General features: G+C 52.9%; 1 protein-coding gene across 3 annotated transcripts in view; it reads right to left on the reverse strand.

The window, feature by feature from the left end:
- Positions 1 to 26,018, reverse strand: part of LOC139260151 (collagen alpha-1(XVII) chain-like) — a 112,596-nt gene that overhangs the window by 26,536 nt on the left and 60,042 nt on the right. For all 3 annotated transcript variants that reach the window (XM_070876373.1, XM_070876374.1, XM_070876371.1), the window contains 19 exons: positions 23,954 to 23,989; positions 23,259 to 23,294; positions 22,280 to 22,342; positions 21,069 to 21,104; positions 20,624 to 20,677; positions 19,524 to 19,562; positions 18,877 to 18,948; positions 17,578 to 17,628; positions 12,994 to 13,044; positions 12,026 to 12,103; positions 10,599 to 10,649; positions 9,307 to 9,324; positions 8,873 to 8,914; positions 8,198 to 8,278; positions 7,055 to 7,114; positions 5,912 to 5,974; positions 4,539 to 4,607; positions 3,229 to 3,360; positions 2,191 to 2,283 (listed from right to left, as the gene is read on the reverse strand). In XM_070876373.1, the coding sequence (XP_070732474.1) occupies positions 2,191 to 2,283; positions 3,229 to 3,360; positions 4,539 to 4,607; positions 5,912 to 5,974; positions 7,055 to 7,114; positions 8,198 to 8,278; positions 8,873 to 8,914; positions 9,307 to 9,324; positions 10,599 to 10,649; positions 12,026 to 12,103; positions 12,994 to 13,044; positions 17,578 to 17,628; positions 18,877 to 18,948; positions 19,524 to 19,562; positions 20,624 to 20,677; positions 21,069 to 21,104; positions 22,280 to 22,342; positions 23,259 to 23,294; positions 23,954 to 23,989 (1,125 nt within the window). The remainder of the gene's footprint in view (positions 1 to 2,190; positions 2,284 to 3,228; positions 3,361 to 4,538; positions 4,608 to 5,911; positions 5,975 to 7,054; positions 7,115 to 8,197; positions 8,279 to 8,872; positions 8,915 to 9,306; positions 9,325 to 10,598; positions 10,650 to 12,025; positions 12,104 to 12,993; positions 13,045 to 17,577; positions 17,629 to 18,876; positions 18,949 to 19,523; positions 19,563 to 20,623; positions 20,678 to 21,068; positions 21,105 to 22,279; positions 22,343 to 23,258; positions 23,295 to 23,953; positions 23,990 to 26,018) is intronic.

Here is a 26,018-nt window from a genome sequence, read left to right on the forward strand (position 1 = left end):
CAAAGGAAGCTCCACTCAGTCTGTGGTCATGGCCATCCAAACCGTGGTCTAGAATCCACATCGACTTTGCGGGCCCCTTCCTCGGTAAAATGTTTTTGTGGTGGTGGATGCATACTCCAAATGGATAGAATGTGTGATCATGTCATCCAGAACTTCCACTGCCACCATTGAGAACCTGAGAGCCATGTTTGCCACACATGGTCTGCCAGCGACAACAGACCGTGTTTCACGAGCCTGGAGTTTCAAGAGTTCATGAAACGCAATGGCATAAAACATGTGAGGTCAGCCCCGTTCAAAGCTGTGTCCAATGGTCAAGCGGAGCGGGCAGTTCAAACCATCAAGCAGAGCCTGAAACGCGTACCTCACGGTTCCTTACAGACATGCCCGTCATGCTCAGTTACAGGACAAGGCCACACATGCTCACCGGGGTCCCGCCTGCGGAACTATTGATGAAGAGAGGCCTCAAAACCAGGCTCTCTCTAGTCCATCCTGACCTTAACGATCATGTCGAAACCCGACGTCAACGTCAGCAGTGGTATCACGACCGCGCCGCAGTGTCACGTGACATATCTGTAAACGATCCAGTGTATGTACTTAACCATGGTCAAGGGCTCAAGTGGCTCCCGGCAATGTTACGGATAAGGAGGGTAAACGGGTGTATATGGTTAAGCTCAAGAATGGGCAGATGTGCAGGAAACACATTGGTCAAATCAAGCTAAGACACACTGACGAACCGGAACAGTTGGAAGAAGACACCACGAGCTTAGACGACCAACCAACTCACATCCAGCCATAGAAGAACCCACTATGGTCAACGCCCAACCCCAAGTTGTGAGAGACTCGGAAAGCACTGGGATTGTACTGAGACGGTCAACCAGGGAGCGAAGGGCTCCAGACCGTCTAAACTTGTAATATGAACTTGTGCCAAGAACTGGGGGGAGCGGGGGGAATGATGTACTGTATGTACACAAGGTCTGCCCACCACTAGAGGGCACTACCGTCAGAGGTCCTAGGGTCATAGGTACACTCGTGCTGGGCCTGGTATATAACCTGAACGTCACCTTTGTATCTTCACTTCTGGAAGCCATTAAAGACTGACCAGGTTACACCTGGTCACTGGCTCACAGTGCGGAATTCATTGTATCATTTCATACACCACAGTCACGATCACTGCATCACTGAGTTCTCCCGGCATACTCTCGTCCCACCAAATGAGAGACGAGGTCATGTATCTGCGCCAACAGCGCCTCTCCGCCATACTTTAGCGCCTCAGCAGGAATTCCATCCGCATCCGTAGCCTTGTTATTCTTGAGCTGTTTTATGGCTTTGTCTACCTCATGCAGCGTTGGACTTTCACTGAAGTGGTGACGGGTCACATGCTGCGGGATGGAGTTGAGAACACTCGAGTCAAAGGCAGAGTCTCGATTGAGGAGATCTTCAAAGTGCTCCTTCCAGCGGGCCCTGACAGCCTCGGTGTCCTTGATGAGTGTTTCCCCGTTCTTGACCAGGAGTGTGGTGGGGCCTTGGAAGTTTGGACCGTAGATGGCCTTGACTGCAATGAAGAATCCTCGCATATCGTGGCTGTCGGCCAGTTGTTGTATCTCCTGTGCTTTCTCCATCCACCACCTGTTCTTTAGGCCCCAGGTTTTTTGTTGGACCTCAGCCTTGAGCCGTCTGTAATGTTGCTTGCAGCACCCGAGTTGGGTTGTTGCTTGAGGCTCAGAAATGCTCTGCGCTTACAATCTATTAGTCTACATTGTCTCATCAAACACTCCCAGGGCAGGTACAGCACGGGGTTAGATATAGAGTAAAGCTCCCTCTACACTGTCCCATCAAACACTCCCAGGGCAGGTACAGCACGGGGTTTGATAGAGTAAAGCTCCCTCTACATTGTCTCATCAAACGCTCCCAGGGCATATGCAGCTTGGGTTGGATAGACAGTAAAGCTCCTGTTAGCTCTTACAGATCTAGGATAGGATCACTAGCCAGGAACACAGGATCTGTGCGGGTCATTAAGACTAGGTGATTTTGGCAAAATCTCTGCGACACTCTACAATTTGTACAGGGCCTTAGTCCAGACTCCAGTCTCTATTCCCTCCTAGAATGTCGTGTCCATCCATCCTACCATCAGCTGGTATAGTGCGAAGCTTGGAGCCCCTGTAACACACTCCCAGCAGTCTCTGTACTTACTTTGCAGATAGAGATTCAGATCAGCCCTCGACAATGTCCCTGGTGGACCAGGGGGTCCAGGAGGTCCTCTTCCACCCATACCGATTCCTGAACCTGGAAAAAAGGACATCCGTCTGAGAATGACACAATCGCTGGCGTCTGACCCCCACATGACCCATCCCTCTGACCCCCACATGATCCATCCCTTTGACCCCCCACATGATCCATCCCTTTGACCCCCCCACATGACTCATCCTTCTGACCCCCACATAACATCACTCTGACCCCCACATGACCCCATCCCTCTGACCCCCACATGACCCATCCCTCTGACCCTCACATGACCCAACCCTCTGACCCTCACATGACCCATCCCTCTGACCCTCACATGATCCATCCCTCTGACCCCCCCACATGACCCATCCTTCTGACCCCCACATGACATCATCACTCTGATCCCCACATGACCCATCCCTTTGACCCCATCCCTCTGACCCCCACGTGACCCCATCCCTCTGACCCCCACGTGACCCCCATCCCTCTGACCCCCATGTGACCCCCATCCCTCTGACCCCCATGTGACAACATCCCTCTGACCCCCACGTGACCCCCATCCCTCTGACCCCCACGTGATTCCATCCGTCTGACCCCCACGTACTACAGTTCCAGGGGCACGAACCGTGTTGGTGCCAGTGACCATTTGGCACCTGGTCGTCTCACTTCACCTATGGACACAGACTGTGAATATCAGCCGGCTATTTAACTGGGGTGGGCATCACGACCAGGCCTGATCTTTCCGCCAGTCAATGCCCACGCCCTGCCCACCCCCGCGCGCCCCCCCCCCAACCCGGAGCGCCCTCCAGCGGGAATCCGCTGACGCCATTAATGAGCAGAAACCCTGGTTCACTGTGGTACTGAGGCACACGGAAGTGGGCTGGACCCTGGGATCTTTCTGTGGTGTTGGGCTCAGGACCACTGTGGACAGTGCCTTGACATCTGACCATGATGGGGAGACCCTGACCCTCGACAGGAATCAGTGCCAGGAGGGCTGGACCTTACTTCTCATGTAATCCACGACTTGGCTGGAAATCTCCGAGTACTCGTGTCGCCCCACTGATCCTCGGTCCCCTTTGGGCCCCTGGGGTCCGGGTGGGCCGGGAGGTCCCGACATCGATCTACGCACACCATCCGCTGCAAGAAACAAGCAAAGTGGCTGAAATCGCTCCGCTCGGACCCATGCCCTACACCCTCCGCCCCGTGAACTATACCCCCCACCCCGTGCACTATACCCCTCCTCCCCGTGCACGATACCCCCCTCTCCGTGCACTATACCCTGCCCCCCTCCCCGTGCACTATACCCTCCCCTCCTCGTGCACTATACTCCCCCTCCCCCGTGCACTATACCCCCCTCCCCCGTGCACTATACCACCCCCCACACTCCCAGTGCTCTATACTCCCCCCACACTCCCCGTGCACTATACCCCCCTCCCACACTCCCCGTGCACTATACCCCCCTCCCACACTCCCCGTGCACTATACCCCCCCCCACACTCCCCGTGCACTATACCCCCCCCACACTCCCCGTGCACTATAGCCCCCCCCCCACACTCCCCGTGCACTATACCCCCCCCCACACTCCCCGTGCACTATACCCGCCCCCACACTCCCCGTGCACTATACCCCCCCACACTCCCCGTGCACTATACCCCCCCACACTCCCCCTGCACTATACCCCCCCCCCCACTCCCCGTGCACTATACCCACCCCCCCCACTCCCCGTGCACTATACCCCCCCCCCCCACACTCCCCGTGCACTATACTCCCCCTCCACTCCCCGTGCACAATACCCACCCCCCCACTCCCCGTGCACTATACCCCCCCTCCACTCCCCGTGCACAATACCCACTCCCCCACTCCCCGTGCACTCTACCCACCCCCCCACTCCCCGTGCACTATACCCCCCCTCCCCCGTGCACTATATTCCCCCCTCCCCCGTGCACTATACCCCCCCACCACTCCCCTTGCACTATACCGCCCCTCCTCGTGCACTATACCCCCCTCCCCACGCACTATACCCCTCCCTGCCCTCCCCGTGCACTATACCCCCCCTCCCCCGTGCACTATACCCCCCCCACCACTCCCCTTGCACTATACCGCCCCTCCTCGTGCACTATACCCCCCTCCCCACTCCCCGTGCACTATACCCCTCCCCACTCCCCGTGCACTATACCCCCCCACTCCCCGTGCACTATACCCCACCCTCCCCGTGCACAGTGTTTGGTGATTAAGGAGCAGTATAAGTGTGCGATACAGTATCAGGCACGGTGTAATTGTCAGTGTGACCTAGGTGGGTTGCCATGGATACTTACTCTGCAGGTACTCAATCACCGCCTGCCTGATGTTAGTCCGGGAGCCTGATCCCGACTCTCCCGGAGGACCTGGAAAGTGGAAAATAAGTTAAAAAGGCAGAAAAGCGGACAGTATATACTGAGCCACATCATAGATTACCGTATATACTGAGACACCCTGTAGATTACCATATATACTGAGGCGCTCCGTAGATTACCGTATATACTGAGATACCATATAGATTACCATATACACGGAGGTACCCTATAGATTACCTAATATGCTGAGATGCCCTGCACATTACCATATATACCAAGATACCCTATAGATGATTGCATATACCGAGACATCCTATAGATTGCCGCATATACACAGACATAGTCTAAAGATTACAGTGTATGCCAAAATACCCTAATTATTGCTATATATACCCTACGTAAACTTGAGGTTGTCTAAAACTCGACTGCCCGAGTTTTAACTCGCACCAAGTCCCACTCACCCATCTCACTGACCTACATTGGCTCCAGATCTGGAAACGCCTCGATTTCAAAATTCTCATCCTTGTTTTCAAATCCCTCCACGGCCCCTCGCCCCCTCCTTATCACTGTAATCTCCTCCAGCCCCTGCACCCTCCCTATCTCTAAACTCCTCCAGCCCTACACCCCTCCCTATCTCGGTCACCTCCTCCAGCCCTACACCCCTCCCTATCTCTGTCACCTCCTCCAGCCCTACACCACTCCCTATCTCTGTAACCCCCTCCAGCCCCTATACCGCTCCCTATCTCTGTAAACTCCTCCAGCCCTACACCCCTCCCTATCTCTGTAACCCCCTCCAGCCCCTATACCGTTCCCTATCTCTGTAAACTCCTCCAGCCCTACACCCCTCCCTATCTCTGTAACCCCCTCCAGCCCCTATACCACTCCCTATCTCTGTAACCCCCTCCAGCCCCTACACCCCTCCCTATCTCTGTAACCTCCTCCAGCCCTTAGACCCCTCCCTATCTCTGTACTCCCCTCCAGCTCCACAACCCGCCGAGATGTCTGCGCTCCTCCAATTTTGGCCTCTTGCTCATCCCCCCTGATTTTCATCGCTCCACCATTGGCGGCTATGCCTAGGCTCTAAGCTCTGAAATTCCCTCCCTAAATCTCTCCGTCTCTCTTTCCTCCTTTAAGATGTTCCTTAAAACCTACCTCTTTGATCAAGTTTTGGGTCACCTGCCCTAATTTCTCCTTATGTGGCTCGGTGTCAAATTCTTTGTCTTATAATACTCCTGTGAAGCGCCTTGGGACGTTTCACTATTTTAAAGGCCTGGGCCCGGCTCCTGTCTCCACTCAATGATTTGGATCCGGCTCGTACCATTTAAGACAAATACCTTCTATTGAGTGAATCTCACCTTGAGCTCCTGGTGGGCCAGGAGGCCCAGGTGGCCCTTGAAGCCCTCCGCCATTGCTTGTAACTGCAAGATGGAGAGACACAGGTGGTTAGTGCGGACAGTGAGCAGCAAAGCATGGATCTTTACATTAATACAGCCCCTCTGACAATCCCTTATCCTTCCCCGGCTCCCGAGCCCACAGCAGCTCCTCACCCATCACCAGCACTCCGCCATCGCCCCATTCTTCACCTGTGAGTCTAGACTGCGAATACCGACTGGCAATGTTCCCATTAAGCTGCATGCCCGCAGCCCTCTCATCGGCTGTAAAATGGAGAAACTGCGGAATTCTCAATGGGCCACGTGGCCCAAAACAATATTAGGGGGAACATTGCTGACAGGCAGTCAGCCGTGGCTCAGTAGGCAGCACTCTCGTCTCAGGGTCAGCAGGTCGTGGGTTCAAGTTCCACTCCAGGGACTTGAGCACATAAATCTACGATGACACTCCCAGTGCAGTACTGAGGGTGCGCCGCACTGTCGGAGGGGCAGTACTGAGGGAGTGCCGTCTTTCGTATGAGATGTTAAACCGAGGCCCCGTCTGCCCTCTCAGGTGGACATAAAAGATCCCATGACATTATCCCCTGTGTCCTGGCCAATATTTATCTCTCAATCAACAACAAAAACAGATTATCTGGTCATTATCACATTGCTGCTTGTGGGAGCTTGCTGTATGCAAATTGGCTGCCGTGTTTCCCACATTACAACAGTGGCCATACTCCGAAAGTACTTCATTGGCTGTAAAGTGCTTTGGGATAGCCTGAGATCATGAAATGTAAGGAGTCACTGGCTGATTGTCCTAAACCGGATGCAGCGATGGGAGTTACGGTAGCGCTGAGTGTGACATTTGCCCCGAGGGTGTGACCATCACCCCCAGGGTGTGACCATCGAGTGGGACCATCGACCCCAGTGTGACCATCGCCTCCAGTGTGACCATCGACCCCAGTGTGACCAGCACCCCGAGGGTGGGACACGCCGGGGGTCAGTCTGCCATTGTTACACCACCACCTGCTCCCCAGTTACCTATTGTGGCTGCCTCAGGAAGGGAAGCCATTCCTAGGAGAGAATCCGGGGATTACAGAGCAGGAAAACAATGAACAACTTTCCTACCTCGCGATGAACGTCCGGGAATACCGGGAGCACCTGGAATTCCGACTTCTCCTCTGTCACCTAGCAACACAAATCGATGAGAGATTGAGCGGGGCCTGTGTGAGACTGAACATCGTGTGACGTGAGGGGTCTGGGCAATGTCACCGTGTGTCTCCGTGCAAATCCATTCTTTAACAACAATCAGTGTGTGAGACAGTAAGCTCTCTGTTCCCGGAGTGTCGGTGTGTAAAATATCCAGGTACTTTGTCAACAGACCATGAGCATGATAGTGCAAGGGTTCTGTTACTGGGCTAATAATCCAGGGAACAGGAATTCAAATCTCACCATTTGAGAACTTGAATTCCGTTTAAAAATAAATCTGGAATAAGAAGCTGGTCTCAGTAAAAGTGACCATGAAGCTGTCAGATTGTCGTAAAAACCCAACTGGTTCACTGATGCCCTTTAGGGAAGGAAACCTGTCGTCCTTACCCGGTCTGGGCTTATATGTGACTCCAGTCCCACACCAACGTGATTGATTCTTAACTGCCCTCTGAAATGGCCACTCAGTGTATCAAACTACTCGAAGGCGGCTCATCACAACCTTCTCGGGGCAGCTCGGGATGGGCAACAAATTGCCGGCCTTGCCAGTGACGCCCACATCCCCAGAATAAAATAAAAAACAGGTGTAGTGGGTTTAACAAAACATGCAGGATCGCAGTGGAGGAAATTTATTTAAAAAACTAATATTCCCCAAATGACAATCATCCTCCGCTCACTCCCCCTCCCATCCCCCTCCTTCCCCTCCCCTCCCTCCTTTCCCCTCACACCCCCATCCTCCCCTCACACCCCCATCCTCCCCTCACACCCCCTCCCCTTCCCTCACACCCCCTCTCCTCCCCTCACACCCCCTCTCCTCCCCTCACACCCCCTCTCCTCCCCTCACACCCCCTCTCCTCCCCTCACACCCCCTCTCCTCCCCTCACACCCCCTCTCCTCCCCTCACACCCCCTCTCCTCCCCTCCCCTCCCTTCACTCCCCTCCCCTCCCCTCCCCTCATCCCCTCCCCTCCCCGCCTCCCGCCTCACTCCTCCTGGGCTGCAGGGTTTAGTGACACGATCCGGTCACTGAATATTGAAGAACCTAATTCAGTTCCAGGATACTGACCTCGGTCGCCTTTGTGTCCTGGGGGTCCGCCTGGTCCTGGAGGTCCTGGGGGTCCAGAGGGGCCCGGTACGAACGAATCACCTGTGGAGTCAGGACAGAGGACACGAGTGTGAATGAGAATAGTGAGGTCAGAGGGTTAGAGTAAAAGCACTGGGGCTCAGGGTGACGGGGCCCCTCAGTTACTGCCCGAAAGGAGTCAGTAGGAAGCCCAGCCCGAGACACCCGGACCCCCCGAGGTGCCGATAGGATCCGCGGTGTCCTCGGACTCACAGCCCAAATCCCACCCGCGCTCACTAAACCCCAGGAGGCTTCTTGCCCAGAAATTCTGCCCGCCGCCCTATCTGGCCCTCAGCGAGTATCCCAGACACGCCTCACCCTGCATGTGCACTGACCCCTGCCCCAGATAGGTGGGCTGGGGTCACGGTCCCACCCTGACCATCTGGGGTGGTGCAACCACCTGGGGGCTGTTGCTGGGGGATTCCATCACCAGGGGCAACCCAGCCTCTCGCCATCCCATCTTCACCAGACGACCCCACTCACAGACAGGGATCTGGGGTCGGCGCTCAGGGTCACGGAGTACTGGGGCCTATTACACGACCCCTGACAGTGGGACAGAGGCCTCTCCCTCGGACCGTGGCTGCAATTTACCCCGGGGCAGGGATGGGCAACACTTACCCTGTCCCGACAGGCCTGGCAAACCCGGCTGACCATCTTCACCTGCAGCGAGGGAAAAGGGAAATCCATCAGGTTAACATACCCTAGTGTATCACAGGAGCACCGATGTACCCCACACCCATCACCGTAACACTGATATACCCCACACCCCTCACCGTAACACTGATATACCCCACACCCCTCACCGTAACACTGATATACCCCACACCGTAACACCGATGTACCCCACACCCATCACCGAAACACTGATATACCCCACACCCCTCACCGTAACACTGATATACCCCACACCGTAACACCGATGTACCCCACACCCATCACCGTAACACTGATATACCCCACACCCCTCACTGTAACACTGATATACCCCCACATCCCTCACTGTAACACACTGATATACCCCACTTGTCTCTCCGTCCTATGAAAGTCCCTACCTTTATATCCCTGCCGTCCTGCAATGTAAACAGAGAGTTTCTGTATTAATGCTGTGACACTGGACCGGACATTTCACCTGATACAATTCAATGAAGAATGAAGGCAGATTGAGACAAGTGTAGGGTGAGACATGCTCACTCTCAATGGAAGTGTTTCCCTCCAGTTCTCGCTCTCCAATCCTGGATCCCTCTCAATAAACCAGATCTTAAAATCAAAACCTGGCATTAACACTGAGCCTGAGCGCTGGGCCCTCCTCAGCCCATCCCGGGCACTGGCTAACCAGTCCTGGCTTGACTGTGATCACTGCCCAGGGTTCAGACTGACCGAGGTCACACCCACTCGGAGTTGAAGGGTCAAATCAAATGGAACGCTCAGCTACATTGTCAAATCGTCCTGAGCCCAGTGTCCAGTGCTGTGGTCAGTCTGCGTCCAGTGTCCAGTGCTGTGGTCAGTCTGAGCCCAGTGTCCAGTGCTGTGGTCAGTCCGAGCCCAGTGTCCAGTGCTGTGGTCAGTCCGAGCCCAGTGTCCAGAGCTGTGGTCAGTCCGAGCCCAGTGTCCAATGCTGTGATCAGTCCGAGCCCAGTGTCCAGTGCTGTGGTCAGTCTGGGCCCAGTGTCCAGTGCTGTGGTCAGTCTGGGCCCAGTGTCCAGTGCTGTGGTCAGTCTGGGCCCAGCGTCCAGTGCTGTGATCAGTCTGAGCCCAGCGTCCAGTGCTGTGATCAGTCTGAGCCCAGCGTCCAGTGCTGTGATCAGTCTGAGCCCAGCGTCCAGTGCTGTGATCAGTCTGAGCCCAGCGTCCAGTGCTGTGGTCAGTCTGGGCCCAGCGTCCAGTGCTGTGGTCAGTCTGGGCCCAGTGTCCAGTGCTGTGGTCAGTCTGGACCCAGTGTCCAGTGCTGTGGTCAGTCTGGACCCAGTGTCCAGTGCTGTGGTCAGTCTGGGCCCAGTGTCCAGTGCTAGTCTCATGGTGCATTGTGGGGTCGGTGACTGCTGACCTATGGCTCTGTGATTGCTGGCTGGAAGCTCTGACCCGCACAATGTTGGGGGTGAATCAGGATTTAATACCCTTGGAAATGGAGCCATCTGATCCCACCAGACGCTCGCATCATCAGGCCTGTGGTGCCGCTCAGTCGAAGCCGCGATTCAGACACGGGCTGGCTGAGCGAGATCGTTGAAGGCTGTGTGAAACTGAGCGCCGACACAAACAGCCTGAAGGAGGAACAAGGGACGAATGGGAACGGACTGAAGGATGGGATAAAACTGGCTGAGATCTAGAGTTATTGGTGTGTATTTACCTGGGGGTCCAGGAGGTCCCGCGGGTCCGGGGGGTCCGGCAAACAGAGGCCCTGTGGGAGACAGCAAGTGTAATCAGAAGTGCTCAAAATGAACATATGCTCCTGGTAAATCCACTGACACACGCTCCTGTTAAACAGCTGTGATAAAGGTGTATCATAAGAACATAAGAGTTAGGAGCAGGAATAGGCCATACAGTCCCTTGAGCCTGCTCTGCCATTCAATAAGATCATTGCTGATCTTCGACCTCAACTCCACTTTCCCACTCGATCCCCAGATCCCTTGATTCCCCTGAATATATTCAACGACTCATCATCCTCAGCCCTCTGGGGTAGTGAATTCCAAAGATTCACCATCTTCTGAATGAAGAAATTTCTCCTCATTTCAGTCCTAAATGGCCTTATCCTAAGACTGCGTCCCCCTTGTTCTAGACACTCCAGCCGGAGGGAAACACCCTCTCAGCATCTATCCTGTCAATGCCCATGAGAATCTTACAAGTTTCAATTACATCATCTCTCATTCTTCCAAACTTGAGAGAGTATAGGCCCATTCTACACAATCTCTCATCATATGGCAGCCCTCTCATCCCAGCTTCCACAGCTCTCTGAGGCAGCGAATTCCACAGATTCACAACCCTCAGAGAAGAAATTTCTCCTCATCTCAGTTCTAAATGGGCAGCCCCTTATTCTAAGATCATGCCCTCTAGTCCTAGTCTCCCCATCAGTGGAAACATCCTCTCTGCATCCACCTTGTCAAGCCCCCTCATAATATTATACATTTCTATAAGATCACCTCTCATTCTTCTGAATTTCAATGAGTAGAGGCCCAACCTACTCAACCTTTCTTCATATGACAATCCCTTCATCTCAGGAATCAACCTCGTGAATCTTTTCTGAACTGCCTCCAATGCAAGTATATCCTTCCTTAACCCCAGGAATCTTTTTTGAACTGCCTCCAATGCAAGTATATCCTTCCTTAAATAAGGAGACCAAAACTGTGCACAGTACTCCAGGTGTGGTTTCACCAGGACCCTGTACAATTGTAGCAAGACTGCCTTACTCTTATATCCCAACCCCCTTGCAATAAAGGCGAACATGCCATTTGCCTTCCTTATTGCTTGTTGTAACTGCATGCTAGCTTTCTGTGTTTCTTGCACGAGGGCACCCAAATCTCTCTGAACAGCAACTTTTAATAGTTTCTCACCATTTTAAAAACTATTCTGTTTTTCTATTCTTCCAACCAAAGTTGGACATTTCCCCACATTATACTCCATCTGCCACCTTATCACGCACTCACTTAACCTGAACCTGTCTATATCCCTTTGCAGGCTCTCGTGTCCTCCTCACAGCTTACCGTTCCACCTAGCTTTGTGGAATAGCTAAGACTACCTTGGGATAGTCTCTGACGAGCCCCAATATTGAATAGTTACCTCTGTAGTCTGGGGACCTATCAGTTCCTGCTGCTCCTCGGGGTCCGGGGGGTCCAGGGGGTCCTGGTCTACCTTCACCTGGAAGTCGGAGTGAGAGGACAATGAGGAGTTTTCAGTCTGTGGGCTTGTGGAGATTTGCCACTGATAACAGTGTGCCGAATCAGCAGATGGACGGGAGCCACCATTAGTCTGTGTTCCGCACAGGGACCCCACAACACTCACCACTGTCCTCGCGCCATTGACCCTGAGCGGTGCCCTGCTGAGGAGGTGCTGTGACCTGCTGGGCAGTTTCTGAATAATCAGGCAGCCTGGATCACTGGAGGATGTGGAGGGACTGGCTGGTAGCTGGGAGGGTAGTAATCTTCCCTCTCCACCGAGATAACCTTGTAAACCAATGCCCCATATGGTAGGGTGGTCCGAGCTGGTCAGAGGACAGTTTGTGTATAGTCAGTACCAGTGTGGCTCAGAAGCTAGTACTCTCACCTCTGAGTCAGAGGTCGTGGGATCAAGCCCCACTGAAGAGACTTGAACATAAAAATCTAGGCTGACTCTTGAGCGGAGTACTGAGCGAGTGCTGCACTGTCGGAGGTGCCATCTTTCAGATAATATGTTAAACCGAGGCCCTGTCTGCGATCTGTGACACTCATACAGGAGGAGCGCGTTCTTCCGGTGTCCTGGCCAACATTCCTCCTACAACAAACATCACCAAAAACAGAGGATCTGGTCATTGATCTTACTGCTGTTTGTCAGAGTTTGGCTGCACACATTTCTTTCCTACTCTGTGTTGGCCGCTTACATAGTTTCGCTCCGGCAGCAGCAACATCGGGGAGCTCCAAGGGTGGGCTCGTGTCACCCAGTGCCAGAGCTCCCTGGGGTTAGGGTCAGTGGGGAATGTCCCCGTGGGGAGTGTTATGTGGGGAGAGATGGTTGGTTTTGGAGACACGATGATGATGATGTCAAACACTCACCAGGAACACCAGCTGCACCGGGCGGACCTCGAGACCCCTCGACCGAGTCACCTGGGAACATAAGGTGGCAGTGTTACATGAGGCACCAAGGGAGACCAGCTTCAGTACTTGGTCACCCCTCCGCACCTCTCCCCACCCATCCCCTCCCCTCCCCTCCTATCCGCAGCCCTCCCCTCCGCACCCCGCCCCTTCCCTCCCACCCATCCCCTCCGCACCCCTCCGCTCAGCAACCCTCCCCTCAGCGCCCCGATCCCCTCCCACTCCTCTCCCCACCCTACCCCTCCACCCTCCTCACCGGATCTCTCCTCTCCCCTCCGCACACCTCCTCTCCCCTCCGCACACCTCCCCTCCTGTCCCCTCCGCACTACTCCACTCCACACCCTCCACATCTCCCCATCCCTTCCCACTACACCCTCCGCAGCCCTCCTCTCCCACTCTACACCTGAGGGAGCAGGGGCTCCAGCCCAGCGGAGCTCCAGGGACACCAGCCGCGCCCAGCTCGCACTCTGCACTGGCCGCTTCTGTCCCTGGGCGAAGGGACTCTGCACCGGCCGCTTCTGCCCTGGCCAAAGGAACTCTGCACTGGCCCGGACCAAAGGGTATCTGCTGGTGTTTCATCACTGGTTGTCACATCACAAAGAGCGGTTCCAGCTCGGTACAATGCAGCATCTTCCAGCCAGCCACCCGGCCCGGGAGGAGCACCGGAGTTGGAGGGCGTCTGGCCGGCCGAGGGGACTCCGGGACGACCTGCCAAAGGGACTCGAGGACGTGGGGCCGGCCGATGGGACTCCAAGGCCGGCGGGTCAATCCACCAAAGGGATTCCGAGGCCGGCGCCGAACCGGCTGAAGGGACCGAGGCGTGGCTTCGTCTTATACTCCCAACCAACTTTTAATTAATTTTTAAACTTTTAGCCAACTTTTAAACATATTAAACAATTTAGGAGAACTTTTAAAACTTACATTTTAGATTCTCAACCGAAATACTGTTAAACATCTATTATTAACTTACATCTTTGAATTAGGCTTATTGAGCTGTGCCTGGTCTCCAGTTGTCTTGGACCCCCTTGCCACTGGACCAAGACATTGTTCAGCTAAGCCCGTGTAGTTGCCGGTGTGCAGCGGCCACCCCCTGTTAAAAGAACTCACGCACAGGCATCTTCCACTCCGTCAGTATGAAGTTTGGGACTTGGAACGTCAGGACCCTCATGGACAATCCCAACAGCAACAGGCCGGAACGCCGCACCGCCATAGTTGCCCGGGAACTCAGACGTTTTGACATTGACATCGCCGCCCTAAGCGAGACCCGGCGGGCAGGGGAAGGCCAGTTGAAGGAACATGGTGGAGGTTACACCTTCTTCTGGAAAGGGACACCAGAGGCAGAACGCCGCCTTCATGGAGTCGGCTTTGCCGTCAAGAATGAGCTGGTCGACCGCTTCAAAGTCTTCCCTATGGGGTCAACGAACGCCTCATGACTCTCCGTATCACCCTATCTCGGAACCAATGTGCCTCAGTCATCCGTCCGTATGCCCCTACACTTGATGCAACTGATGAGGCTAAAGAGCGATTTTATTCCAACCTCGAGACATCCTTGTCCTGTGTCCCCACGGGCGACAAATTGATCCTCCTGGGTGATTTTAATGCCAGGGTTGGCAAAGACACAGCCCTCTGGGGAGGTGTGATTGGCAGAGAGGGGGTAGGGAAAGCCAATTCCAGCGGTACCCTACTCCTGACAAAATGTCTAGAACATGAACTCCTCATCACCAACATCCTGTTCTGCCAGAGGGACAAATACAAGACATCGTGGCAACACCCTTGCTCCAAACACTGGCATCTGCTTGACTATGTCATCATCCGAGCCAGGGATTGCAAGGATGTGCGCATCACCTGTGCCATGACAGGAGCTGACGACTGCTGGACGGACTACAGCCTAATCCGATCCATCATCAACATTAACATTGCCCCAAAGCAGAGGGGACAGCAGAAGCAGTTCCGCAAAAAAGTTAATGCCGGGACACTTAGAGACCCAGCTAAGAGAGCCCGATACAGCCAGCACCCAAAGCCAATCTGGCGTGCCTTGATGACCCTAAGATGCTGAATCCCCATTGCGCGTCTGCCCTCCAGGCCTCTATAACCAGTGCCTGTGAAGAGACATTTGGACTCTCAACCAGAAAACATCAGGACTGGTTTGATGAAAATGATCAGGAGATCGAAGAACTAATAGATCGCAAGCGCAAAGCATTTCTAAGCCTCAAACAACAGCCCAACTCGGGAGCTGCAAAACAACATTACAGACGGCTCAAGGCTCAGGTCCAACAAAAAACTTGGGACCTAAAGAACAGATGGAGGATGGAGAAAGCACATGAGATACAACAACTGGCCGACAGCCACGATATGCGAGGATTCTTCACTGCAGTCAAGGCTATCTACGATCCAAACTCACAAGCCCTCACCTCACTCCTGGCCAAGAACGGGGAAACACTCATCAAGGACACTGAGGCTGTCAGGGCCCGATGGAAGGAGCACTTTGAAGATCTCCTCAATCAAGACTCTGCCTTTGACTCAAGTGTTCTCGACTCCATCCCGCAGCATGCCACCAGCCACCAACTCAGTGAAACTCCAACGTTGCACGAGGGAGGCAAAGCCATAAAACAGCTTAAGAATAACAAGGCTACGGCTGTGGATGGAATCCCTGCTGAGGCGCTAAAATATGGCGGAGAGGCACTGTTGGCGCAGATACATGACCTCATCTCTCTCATTTGGAGCGAGGAGAGCATGCCGGGAGATCTCAGAAATGCAGTGATTGTGACCATTTTTAAAAAGGAGGACAAGTCCGACTGCAGCAACTACAGGGTAGTCTCCCTGTTTTCAGCCACTGGGAAAGTTATCGCTCGAGTTCTCCTCAATCGCCTTCTTCCTGTGGCCGAGGAGCTCCTCCCGGAATCATAATGCGGATTTCGTCCCCTACGGGGCACAAAAGACATGATCTTTGCAGTGCGCCAGTTGCAGGAAAAATGCAGGGAGCAGCGCCAGCCCTTATACATGGCCTTTTTCGACCTTACAAAGGCCTTTGACACTGTCAACCATGAGGGTCTATGGAGCGTCCTCCTCTGTTTCGAATGCCCCCAAAAGTTTGCCAATATCCTTCGCCTGCTTCACGATGAAATGCAGGCCGTGATCCTTACCAACGGATCCATTACAGACCCAATCCACGTCCAGACCAGAGTCAAACAGGGTTGCGTCATCGCCCCAACCCTCTTCTCAATCTTCCTCACCGCCATGCTTCACCTCACAATCAACAAGCTCCCCGCTGGAGTGGAATTAAACTACAGAACCAGTGGGAAGCTGTTTAACCTATGCCGCCCCCAGGCCAGGTCCAAGATCACTCCAACCTCTGTCATTGAGCTGCAGGATGCGGACGACGCCTGCGTCTGTGCACATTCAGAGGCTGAACTCCAGGATATAGTCAATGTATTCACTGAGGCATATGAACGCATGGGCCTTACGCTTAACATCCGTAAGACAAAGGTCCTCCACCAGCCTGTCACCGCCGCACAGCACTGCCCTCCAATCACCAAGATTCACGGCGCAGCCCTGGACAACGTGGACCATTTCCCATAGCTCGAGAGCCTCTTATCAACAAAGGCAGACATTGATGCGGAGATTCAGCATCGCCTCCAGTGCACCAGCGCAGCCTTTGGCCGCCTACAGAAAAGAGTGTTCAAAGACCAGGCCCTCAAATCTACCACCAAACTCATGGTCTACAGGGCTGTAGTAATACCCGCCCTCCTGTATGGATCGGAGGCATGGACGATGTACAGAAGGCACCTCAAGTCACTGGAGATATATCGGCAACAATGTCTCCGCAAGGAGGACAGGCGCACCAACACCAGTGTCCTCGACCAGGCTAACATCTCCAATATTGAAGCACTGACCACACTCGATCAGCTTCGCTGGGCAGGCCACATAGTACGCATGCCAGATACGAGACTCCCTAAGCAAATGCTTTATGCGGAGCTCCTTCATGGTAAACGAGCCAAAGGAGGACAGCGGAAATGTTATAAGGACACCCTCAAAGCCCCCCTGGTAAAGTGCGACATCACCACTGACACATGGGAGACCGCCCGAGGTGGAGAAAGTCCATCCGGGAGGGCGTTGAGCTTTTTGAGTCTCGACACAAGGAGCATAAAGAAGCCAGGCGCAGGCAGCGGAAGGAGCGTGCGGCAAACCAGCCCTACCGACTCCTTCCCCCGACGAATGTCTGTCCCACCTGTAACAGGGTCTGTGGCCCCCGTATCGGACTGTTCAGCCATCAAAGAACTCACTTAGGGAGTGGAAGCAAGTCCCCCTCGATTCCAAGGGACTGCCTGTGATGATGACACCCCTCCCCTCCCTTCCGCAGTCTCCGTACCGCACCCCTCCCCTCCCCTCCCCACCTCTCCCAGCCCCTCCACTCTGCACCCCTCCCCTCCCTGCTCCCCACCTCTCCCTGCCCCCGCCAGGACCCTGCGTGAAGGGTTGGGATTCCTGAGCGCGGAGGGGATCCCAGAATTTACTGCTCCTTGTCGGTCAGTGTAAAATACTCACCTTTCGCACCGGCAGGTCCTTGCGGGCCCATGGGACCAACAATACTCTCACCTGGAGGACGTGACACAGAGGAACAAGGTTTTAATGTTGTTACATGTTAAAATGGAAATATCAGAGAGAGAGAGAGAAAGTGAGACAGAGAGAAGCAGAGAGAGACGGAGAGAGAGACTGGATGGTCTCTACCTGTTCGTTATTTTTTATATGTTTGAGGCAGAGAGAGAGAGAGAGAGAGGCAGAGAGAGAGAGACAGAGAGACAGAGAGAGAGAGCAAGACAATGCAGGCAATACCGACGGCAATATTATCTTCCGAATGTTTGATGGATCAGAACTAAATTCCTCCCTCAGCTCTACACAGGTCACTGCCGCCTTAAAAGAGCATGAAGTGTTTGAACAATAACAGTGTCAATTCTTACTCTAGAAAGAAAGAAAAGGAGAAGGGGACAAAAGAGGACAGGGAGAGACAGAGCGAGAGAAAAAAAGACAGCAAAAAAAGGAGAGACAATGAGAGAGAGAGACAGAGATAGAGAACAAGAGAGTTTTTCTAATTCACCAAACACTCCCAGGGCAGGCACAGCATGGGGTTAGATACAGAGTAAAGCTCCCTCTGCACTGTCCCATCAAAAATTCCCAGGGCAGGTACAGCACGGGGTTATTTACAGAGTAAAGCTCCCTCTACACTGTCTCATCAAACACTCCCAGGGCTGGTACAGCATGGGTTCAATACAGAGTAAAGCTCCCTCTACACTGTCCATATCAAACCCTCCCAGGGCAGGTACAGCACAGGTTAGATACAGAGTAAAGCTCCCTCTATACTGTCCCATCAAACACTCCCAGGGCAGGTACAGCACGGGTTAGATACAGAGTAAAGCTCCCTCTACACTGTCCCATCAAACACTGCCAGGGCAGGTACAGCACGGGTTAGATACAGAGTAAAGCTCCCTCTATACTGTCCCATCAAACACTCCCAGGGTAGGTACAGCACGGGTTAGATACAGAGTAAAGCTCCCTCTATACTGTCCCATCAAACACTCCCAGGGTAGGTACAGCACGGGTTAGATACGGGTTAGATACAGCTCCCTCTACACTGTCTCAACACGTTGCCCGAATGTTTAGCTCAGATGAACGTTGCTCAGCCTGGACTGGTTCAGACTGTGAGGTTTGAACTCTGTGTGTCCTGGTTACTCAGGTTAAACATAACCGGAGCCTCGGTGAACTCCTGTAGCTCCGCAACACGGGGTAACATTAGGAGGAGGGGTGTGTGAGATCCTTTTACTGTTAGCCATTGATATGTGTAAGTACCTGATCGCCCTTTGGGTCCGGGGGATCCCGGGGGTCCGGGAGGTCCCTGTATAACCGCAGTACTGTCTGTTCCTGAGAGAGAGAGAGAGAGAGAGAGAGAGAGAGTGAAATTAAACTGATTTAATCTCAGTATTACATCCTTAAACAATACAAACCTAGACACTGAGTCCCAGACATGGTGCCCCAGACACAGGGCCCTAGACACCAAGCCCCAGACACACCGTAGGACACACTCAGACTCGGGGCTGTTCCTCACGGCATCGTGAGTCCTGCCCCCGGGCGAGCTGGCAGTGCGCTGACCCCAGGACCAGCACCGGCTGGGAGCTGGGAATGGGACATGGAACTCCTTGCCCTCATGGTTCCGCTCATCAGTGCCTTACAGCAGCCCAGCCTTTGCTGATCCCCGCTCCTTGATACGACCGACTCAGTGGGTTAACCCCCGCTATCTCCGCCCATCATTAACTGAGATCGATATGTCTTTGTTGGGTCAGGGTATCGAGGGTATGGAGCAAAGGCGGGTGGAAGGTTTTGAAGTGCAGATCAGTCATCATCTAACTAAATGGCGGAGCAGGCTCGAGGGGCTGAAGTGCCTCCTCCTGTACTTGTACCTGGTGCTAAGTGAGACATTCACTCACTAATCCACTCACCTCTCGTGCTAACGAACTTTCCAGGAGCACCAGGTTCGCCTGTAACAAAAATTCAATTAATTAGAGCGTTAAAGATCATTAAAAATGACTGAGGTGTCAGTTTGGCTAAGTGGGCAGCTCTTTCACCTTGGAGAAAAGTCCCACTCCAGAAACCTGAGCACATAATCCAGTGCAGTACTGAGGGAGCGCTGCACTGTCAAAGGGGCAGTACTGAGGGAGCGCTGCACTGTCGGAGGGGCAGTACTGAGGCAGCGCTGCACTGTCGGAGGGGCAGTACTGAGGCAGCGCTGCACTGTCGGAGGGGCAGTACTGAGGGAGCGCTGCACTGTCGGAGGGGCAGTACTGAGGGAGCGCTACACTGTCGGAGGGGCAGTACTGAGGGAGCGCTGCACTGTCGGAGGGGCAGTACTGAGGGAGTGCCGCATTGTCGGAGGGGCAGTACTGAGGGAGTGCTGCATTGTCGGAGGGGCAGTACTGAGGGAGCGCCACACTGTCGGAGGGGCAGTACTGAGGAACCGCCGCACTGTCGGAGGTGCAGTCTTTTGGATGAGACATTAAACCGAGGCTCTGTCTGCCCTCAGGTGGATGTGAAAGATTGACGGAGAACAGGGGAGTTCTCCCTGGTGTCCTGAGCAATATTATCTCTCAACCAAAAACAGATGAACTGGTCATTATCTCATTACAATCTGTGGGATCTTGCTGTGTGCAAACTGGCTGCAGTTTGACTACAAACAGTATTTATAAAAGTACGTCACTGGCTGTAACACGCTTTGGGACATCTTGAGATCGTGAAAGGCGCTTTATAAACGCAAGTTTTTTCTTACTTTGATACTTCACGCAAGTTACGTTAAACACAGGTCCCCTTTAGCAGCAGAATAATTCCCGGCGCCGTACAGGGTCAAACATTTCTGTCGCTTTAGAAACTGCTGCAACGTCCGACATTGATGAGCAATGCCACTGGTGATCGTCCAGTACATTGTAAATTGCCTGTGGAGGGTGGGAACTGGTCTCGTTTCCTGGGATTGGGCCCCGATTCCCGGGATTGGGCCCCGATTCCCAGGCAATGCCGGACTCCCCTCGCACCAACCCACATTACTTACCTGGGGGGCCGGTATCTCCTGACACTCCTGGCAAACCCCGGGGTCCTTGTTCACCTGGGGGCAGAGAGCAGGAAATGAGGGCATGAGCGACATTCGATTAATGCAACCTTCACCCCGCCCCCATTCCCCTTAACCCCTTCACCCCTTCCCATTCACCTCCCCATTCCGCACTCCCCCATTCTCTTCCTCCCCATTCACCCCACCCCACTCCCCTTTCCCCCTTCCCATTCACCTCCCAATTCCCCCCTCCCCTATTCACCCCTGCTCCCACTCCCCCTTCCCCATTCACCTCCCCGTTCTCCCCATTCTTCCCCTCCCCCTCCTCCATTCACTCCCGCCGCCACTCGCCTCCCCATTCCACCCCTCCTCTATTCTTTCCCCCCCCACTGCTCCCACTCCCTCTTCACCCCTCTCCCCACTCCTCCTGCGAGAGCTCAGATCTTACCTCGGAGACCATGTTGACCGTCTGCGCCCCGGGAACCTGATAAACCAGCAGAAGAGAATCGATGAGCTCATCACACGGTAGTACAAACCCCACAAACCCCCCCAAAACACAAACCGCCCCCTAAACCCAACACCCCCCCAAAACCCAAACCCCTCCAAAATCCAAACCGCCCCCCAAACTCAAACCTCCCCCAAATCCCCCCAATAAACAAACCCCCTTAAACCCCACCCCCCAAAAGAACAATCCTCCCAAACCCCTCCGCCAAAAACCAACCCCCTCAAAAAATAACCGACACAACCCCCTCCCCAAACTGCCCCTCCAAAAACAACACCCCAAACCTTCCTAAAAAACAATCTCCCATACCCCGTAAAAAAAAATCCAAACCTCCCACAAAGCCCCACGTACCCCTGCATCTACCAGTACTGCCTGTGTCCCCAGCAGTGCTCAGAGACTGCTGATCCCAGGGACACCGAGAGCATTTCCCTGTCCCACAGACGCAGAGGGCACAGCCCAATTCCACACACATCTCCTCCAACAGAGTTACCCGGGAGGCCCTGCCCCCAGTTACAGGGTCACAGGTGTCACGGCCCTCGGACACGGGTCATGGCCCTCGGACACGGGTCATGGCCCTCGGACACGGGTCATGGCCCTCGGACACAAGGGTCACTGCCCTCGGACACAAGGGTCACTGCCCTCGGCGTCTGGGGTCCTTGGACACAGGGGTCACGGCCCTCGGACACAGGGGTCACTGCTCACGGACACAGGGACACAGGGGGCACGGCCCTCGGACACAGGGACACAGGCACTTCCCGCATTCATTGAGACACTGAGAAGCCCCGATCTCACTGCAGTCAGTCAGAGAATTTGAGCCTCAATTTCCGTACGGTACAGGTTGAGATTCCTCAGGGCATTTTAATCAGCTCTCTTCCTGCTCTTAGAGAAATAGCAATGAGCCTGTCGTCTTTCTTCAATTCAGAAACCCAGCTGAAAGGTCAAGGCTCCAATCCAGGACCGCCCCAAGGTTGAGAAGCGGAGGAGGGAGGAGAAGGGAAATCAGGAGGTGGTGATGAAGGGGAGACCAAACCTGTGTTTTCAGAGCCTGCAAATTGGAGGAGGATAACTGAGGGAGACGAGGAGTCCAATGGTTTTGGGATCAAAGGAAGGAAGGAGTTTGAGTGTGAGGGTGTTGAGGATGTGACGCCATTACTCACCGGTTGATCCCTTCTGTCCCGGCTCTCCCATGGACCCGAGCAGGCCGCGCACACCGGCTTCACCTGCAATCAGCCCAGGAAAGGCAATTAGTGCAGAGCAGTGGGCTGCGGTCAGTGAACAGCCTCTCTCCTTGGCCCTGGTCTGACCTAACTCACCCACTCATCCATCACCTGTGCTTGCTGCCCCGTGTCCTAACTCGCACCGAGTCCCGCTCACCCATCACCCCCTGTGCTCACTGTCCCGTGTCCTAACTCGCACCGAGTCCCGCTCACCCATCACCCCCTGTGCTCACTGCCCCGTGTCCTAACTCGCACCGAGTCCCGCTCACCCATCACCCCCTGTGCTCACTGTCCCGTGTCCTAACTCGCACCGAGTCCCGCTCACCCATCACCCCCTGTGCTCGCTGACTTACATCGGCTCCTGGTTCAGCACGCCTCGATTTCAACAAGTCTTATCCTTGTTTACAAATCCCTCTGTGGCCTCCTCGCCCCTCCCTATCTCTGTAATCACAACCCCCCCCCCCGCCGAGATATCTGCGCTCCTCTAATTCTCCCCTGCTGAGCATCCCTGATTATAATCACTCAACCATTGGTGATGTGTCTTCTGTTGCCTGGGCTCCAAGCTCTGGAACTCCCTCCCTAAACCTCTCCGCCTCTCTACATCTCTTTCCTCCTTCAAGACGCTCCTTAAAACATACCTCTTTGACCAAGCTTTTGGTCACCTGCCGTAATTTCTCCTTATATGGCTCGGTGTCAAATATTTTGTCTCACAACGCTCCTGTGAAGTGCCTTTGGACGTTTCACTACGTTAAAGGTGCTATATAAATACAAGTTGTTGTTGTTCACTGAGCCATCGCACAACTTGCATTACCGCTTGGCACCACTTGTGGGCAAAATGGCATCACTGAGTTCTTATATTGCTGTGTCTTGTAATGAAAGTTGGAATGAAAGTTCTCCTGCATAAGGAGGAGCTGCTTACCCTGCAATCCACGAGTACCACGCTCTCCTGCATCACCTGAAATGACCAAATAAGGAAATAGCTATAAACACCACAACTAAAACACACCAAGAACATGGGGTTGAAATTCACACTTAACATGAACTCACTTGCAATAAAAAGTCATTGAAAGTTGACTTTCAATTTTAGTATTTTAGTATTTTTGTGTGTGTGTGTGTGTGGTTCTGTGTGCGTCTGTGTGTGTGTTTCTGTGTGTGTTTGTGTGTTTCTGTGTGTGTGTGTGTGCGTTTCTGTGTGTGTTTCTGTGTGTGTGTTTCTGTGTGTGTGTGTGTTTCTGTGTGTGTTTCTGTGTGTGTGTGTTTCTGTGTGTGTTTGTGCGTTTCTGTGTGTGTGTGTGTTTCTGTGTGTGTGTGTTTCTGTGTGTGTGTGTGTCTGTGTGGCGGCCTGGCCCAGAAATCGGCGCGGTCCCGGCCTGCAAGACCATCAGCAGGCCGGGGCCATTGGAGGGAGCAGCGTGCGGCGACATACCACTGCAGGGAGCAGCGCGTGCTGCTGCAGGAGGGTGACGGCTACGAAGCCAGGTCGCTGATTGCAGTGCGGGTAGGCACAGCAGGAGGGGCGTGGAAGCAAGTCATCCTCACTTCGAGGGGCTGCCTATGATGATGATGATAAGTTTGCTAATAAATTAATGAATAACATTAGATAAATGGCAGTACCTTTCGGTCCAGCAATGCCATTCGACCCTCTATCACCTGGAAGAAAAAATGTTCAAAATGTCAGGGAACGGCTGAAAATGCTTCACTGGAACAAATGTCGCTGTGTAATGAAATATAATAATACGGGCACCGCAGAAACAGGCACCATCGCTAAAAGCTGCACTGATACCACCAGAAAACTAGCGAGGGAGCATCAGCCACTCTCCCAGTGACTGGATATCTGTTATTACTATACTGTAACTGAGGGAGCCACGACGGCCATGCATTATATTGTGATGCATTGACCTGTGTAATCAGGGAGTGATACAGCACAAAAGGAAGCTGTCCTTTGGTAGAGCTATCCAATTAATCCCACTCCCCTGCCCTTTCCCCCTAGCCCTGCAAATTTTTTCACTTCAAGTATTTATCCAATTCCCTTTTGAAAGTTACTATTGAATTCGCTCGCACTGCCCTTTCAGGCAGTGCATTTCAAATCACAATAACTCACTGCGTAAAAAGAAAAATCTCTTCACGTCACCCCTGGTTCTTTTGCCAATCACCTTAATTATTTTGAACACCTCTATTAAATATCCCCTTAACCTTCTCTGTTCCAAGGTGAACAACCCCAGCTTCTCCAGTCTCTCCGCGTAACTGAAGCCCCTCATCCCTGGTACCATTCTAGTTAACCTCCTCTGCACTCTCTCCAAGGCCTTGACATCCTTCCTAAAGTGTGGTGCCCAGAATTGAACACGATGATACAGCTGAGGCCTAACTAGAGATTTATAAAAGTTTAGTGTAATTAAGGTTGATGTAGTTGTGTTGCATTGAATTATGTTGGCCTGTGTGGAGCTGAATTCTATTGGCCTGCTTTGAGTTTTGTTTTGCTGGACTATATTGACTTGAGTTATGCTCAACTTAACTTTGAGCTGTATTGCGTTGGGTTATGTTGCAATGCATTGAGTTGAGTATTTCTGCACTGTGTTCAATTGAATTATAGGGCAGTGTTCAGTCATGTTGAGTTGCTTTGAAGGGAGTTATGTTGGTCTTGGGTGATTAAATTGGGCAAATTGAGTTATATTGGGATGAGTTGAGTTACCTTGAATACATTGAGTTGATTTATGTGGGAATGCCTGAATTTTACTAGAGTAATGTTAGCCTTCACTGAGCGGTGTTGTATTGGAATGCACTGAGTTATGCTGCAATGCCTGGAGGTCAACAACTCTGTTGGTCTGCGTTCCTCTGAGTTATGTTGGACTTCAGTAATGTTGAGCTGAATTGAGTTGTTACTGAGCTGGATTATATTGGCTTGGGATGAGCTGATGATATTGGTTTGGGATGAGCTGGGTGATATTGGTTTGGGATGAGCGGAATGATATTGGTTTGGGATGAGTTGATGATATTGGTTTGGGATGAGCTGGGTGATATTGGTTTGGGATGAGCGGAATGATATTGGTTTGGGATGAGTTGATGATATTGGTTTGGGATGAGCTGGGTGATATTGGTTTGGGATGAGCTGGGTGATATTGGTTTGGGATGAGCTGGATTATATTGGTTTGGGATGAGCTATGTGATATTGGTTTGGAATGAGTTGATGATATTGGTTTGGGATGAGCTGGGTGATATTGGTTTGGGATGAGCTGGGTGATATTGGTTTGGGATGAGCTGATGATATTGAGCTGTATTAAGCTGATTTATGATGGGTGGTTTTCAGTTCGATGGGTTCAGCTGTGTTGTGTTATTTGGGCTGAGTTGATACGAGTTGTCTTGGAATGGGTTGAGTTGAGTTATGTTGGTTAGTATAGTTTGGAGTTGAGTTTTGTTGGGCATCAAACAAACTAAATAAGCAAGTTAATACAGGATGGCAAGAAACTATTTGTTCGCCTATTTGGCACTGTCAAAGCTGTAAGAGCAGTTTGTTCAAATAGCCTCTCAGATGGTGAATTGGATGTGGTGGATGACGTGTTACACATTGGAGATGAAATCTAAGGGAGTAATTGTATTAGAAACATTCAGCTGTCAGTCATTTACTAAAATATATTTTATTTTCCAACAGGCAATATTTGACTTTTTCAATGTTCACAACCCA

The sequence above is a fragment of the Pristiophorus japonicus genome, chromosome 3, assembly GCF_044704955.1.
Source record: "Pristiophorus japonicus isolate sPriJap1 chromosome 3, sPriJap1.hap1, whole genome shotgun sequence".
NCBI classification, from domain to species: domain Eukaryota; kingdom Metazoa; phylum Chordata; class Chondrichthyes; family Pristiophoridae; genus Pristiophorus; species Pristiophorus japonicus.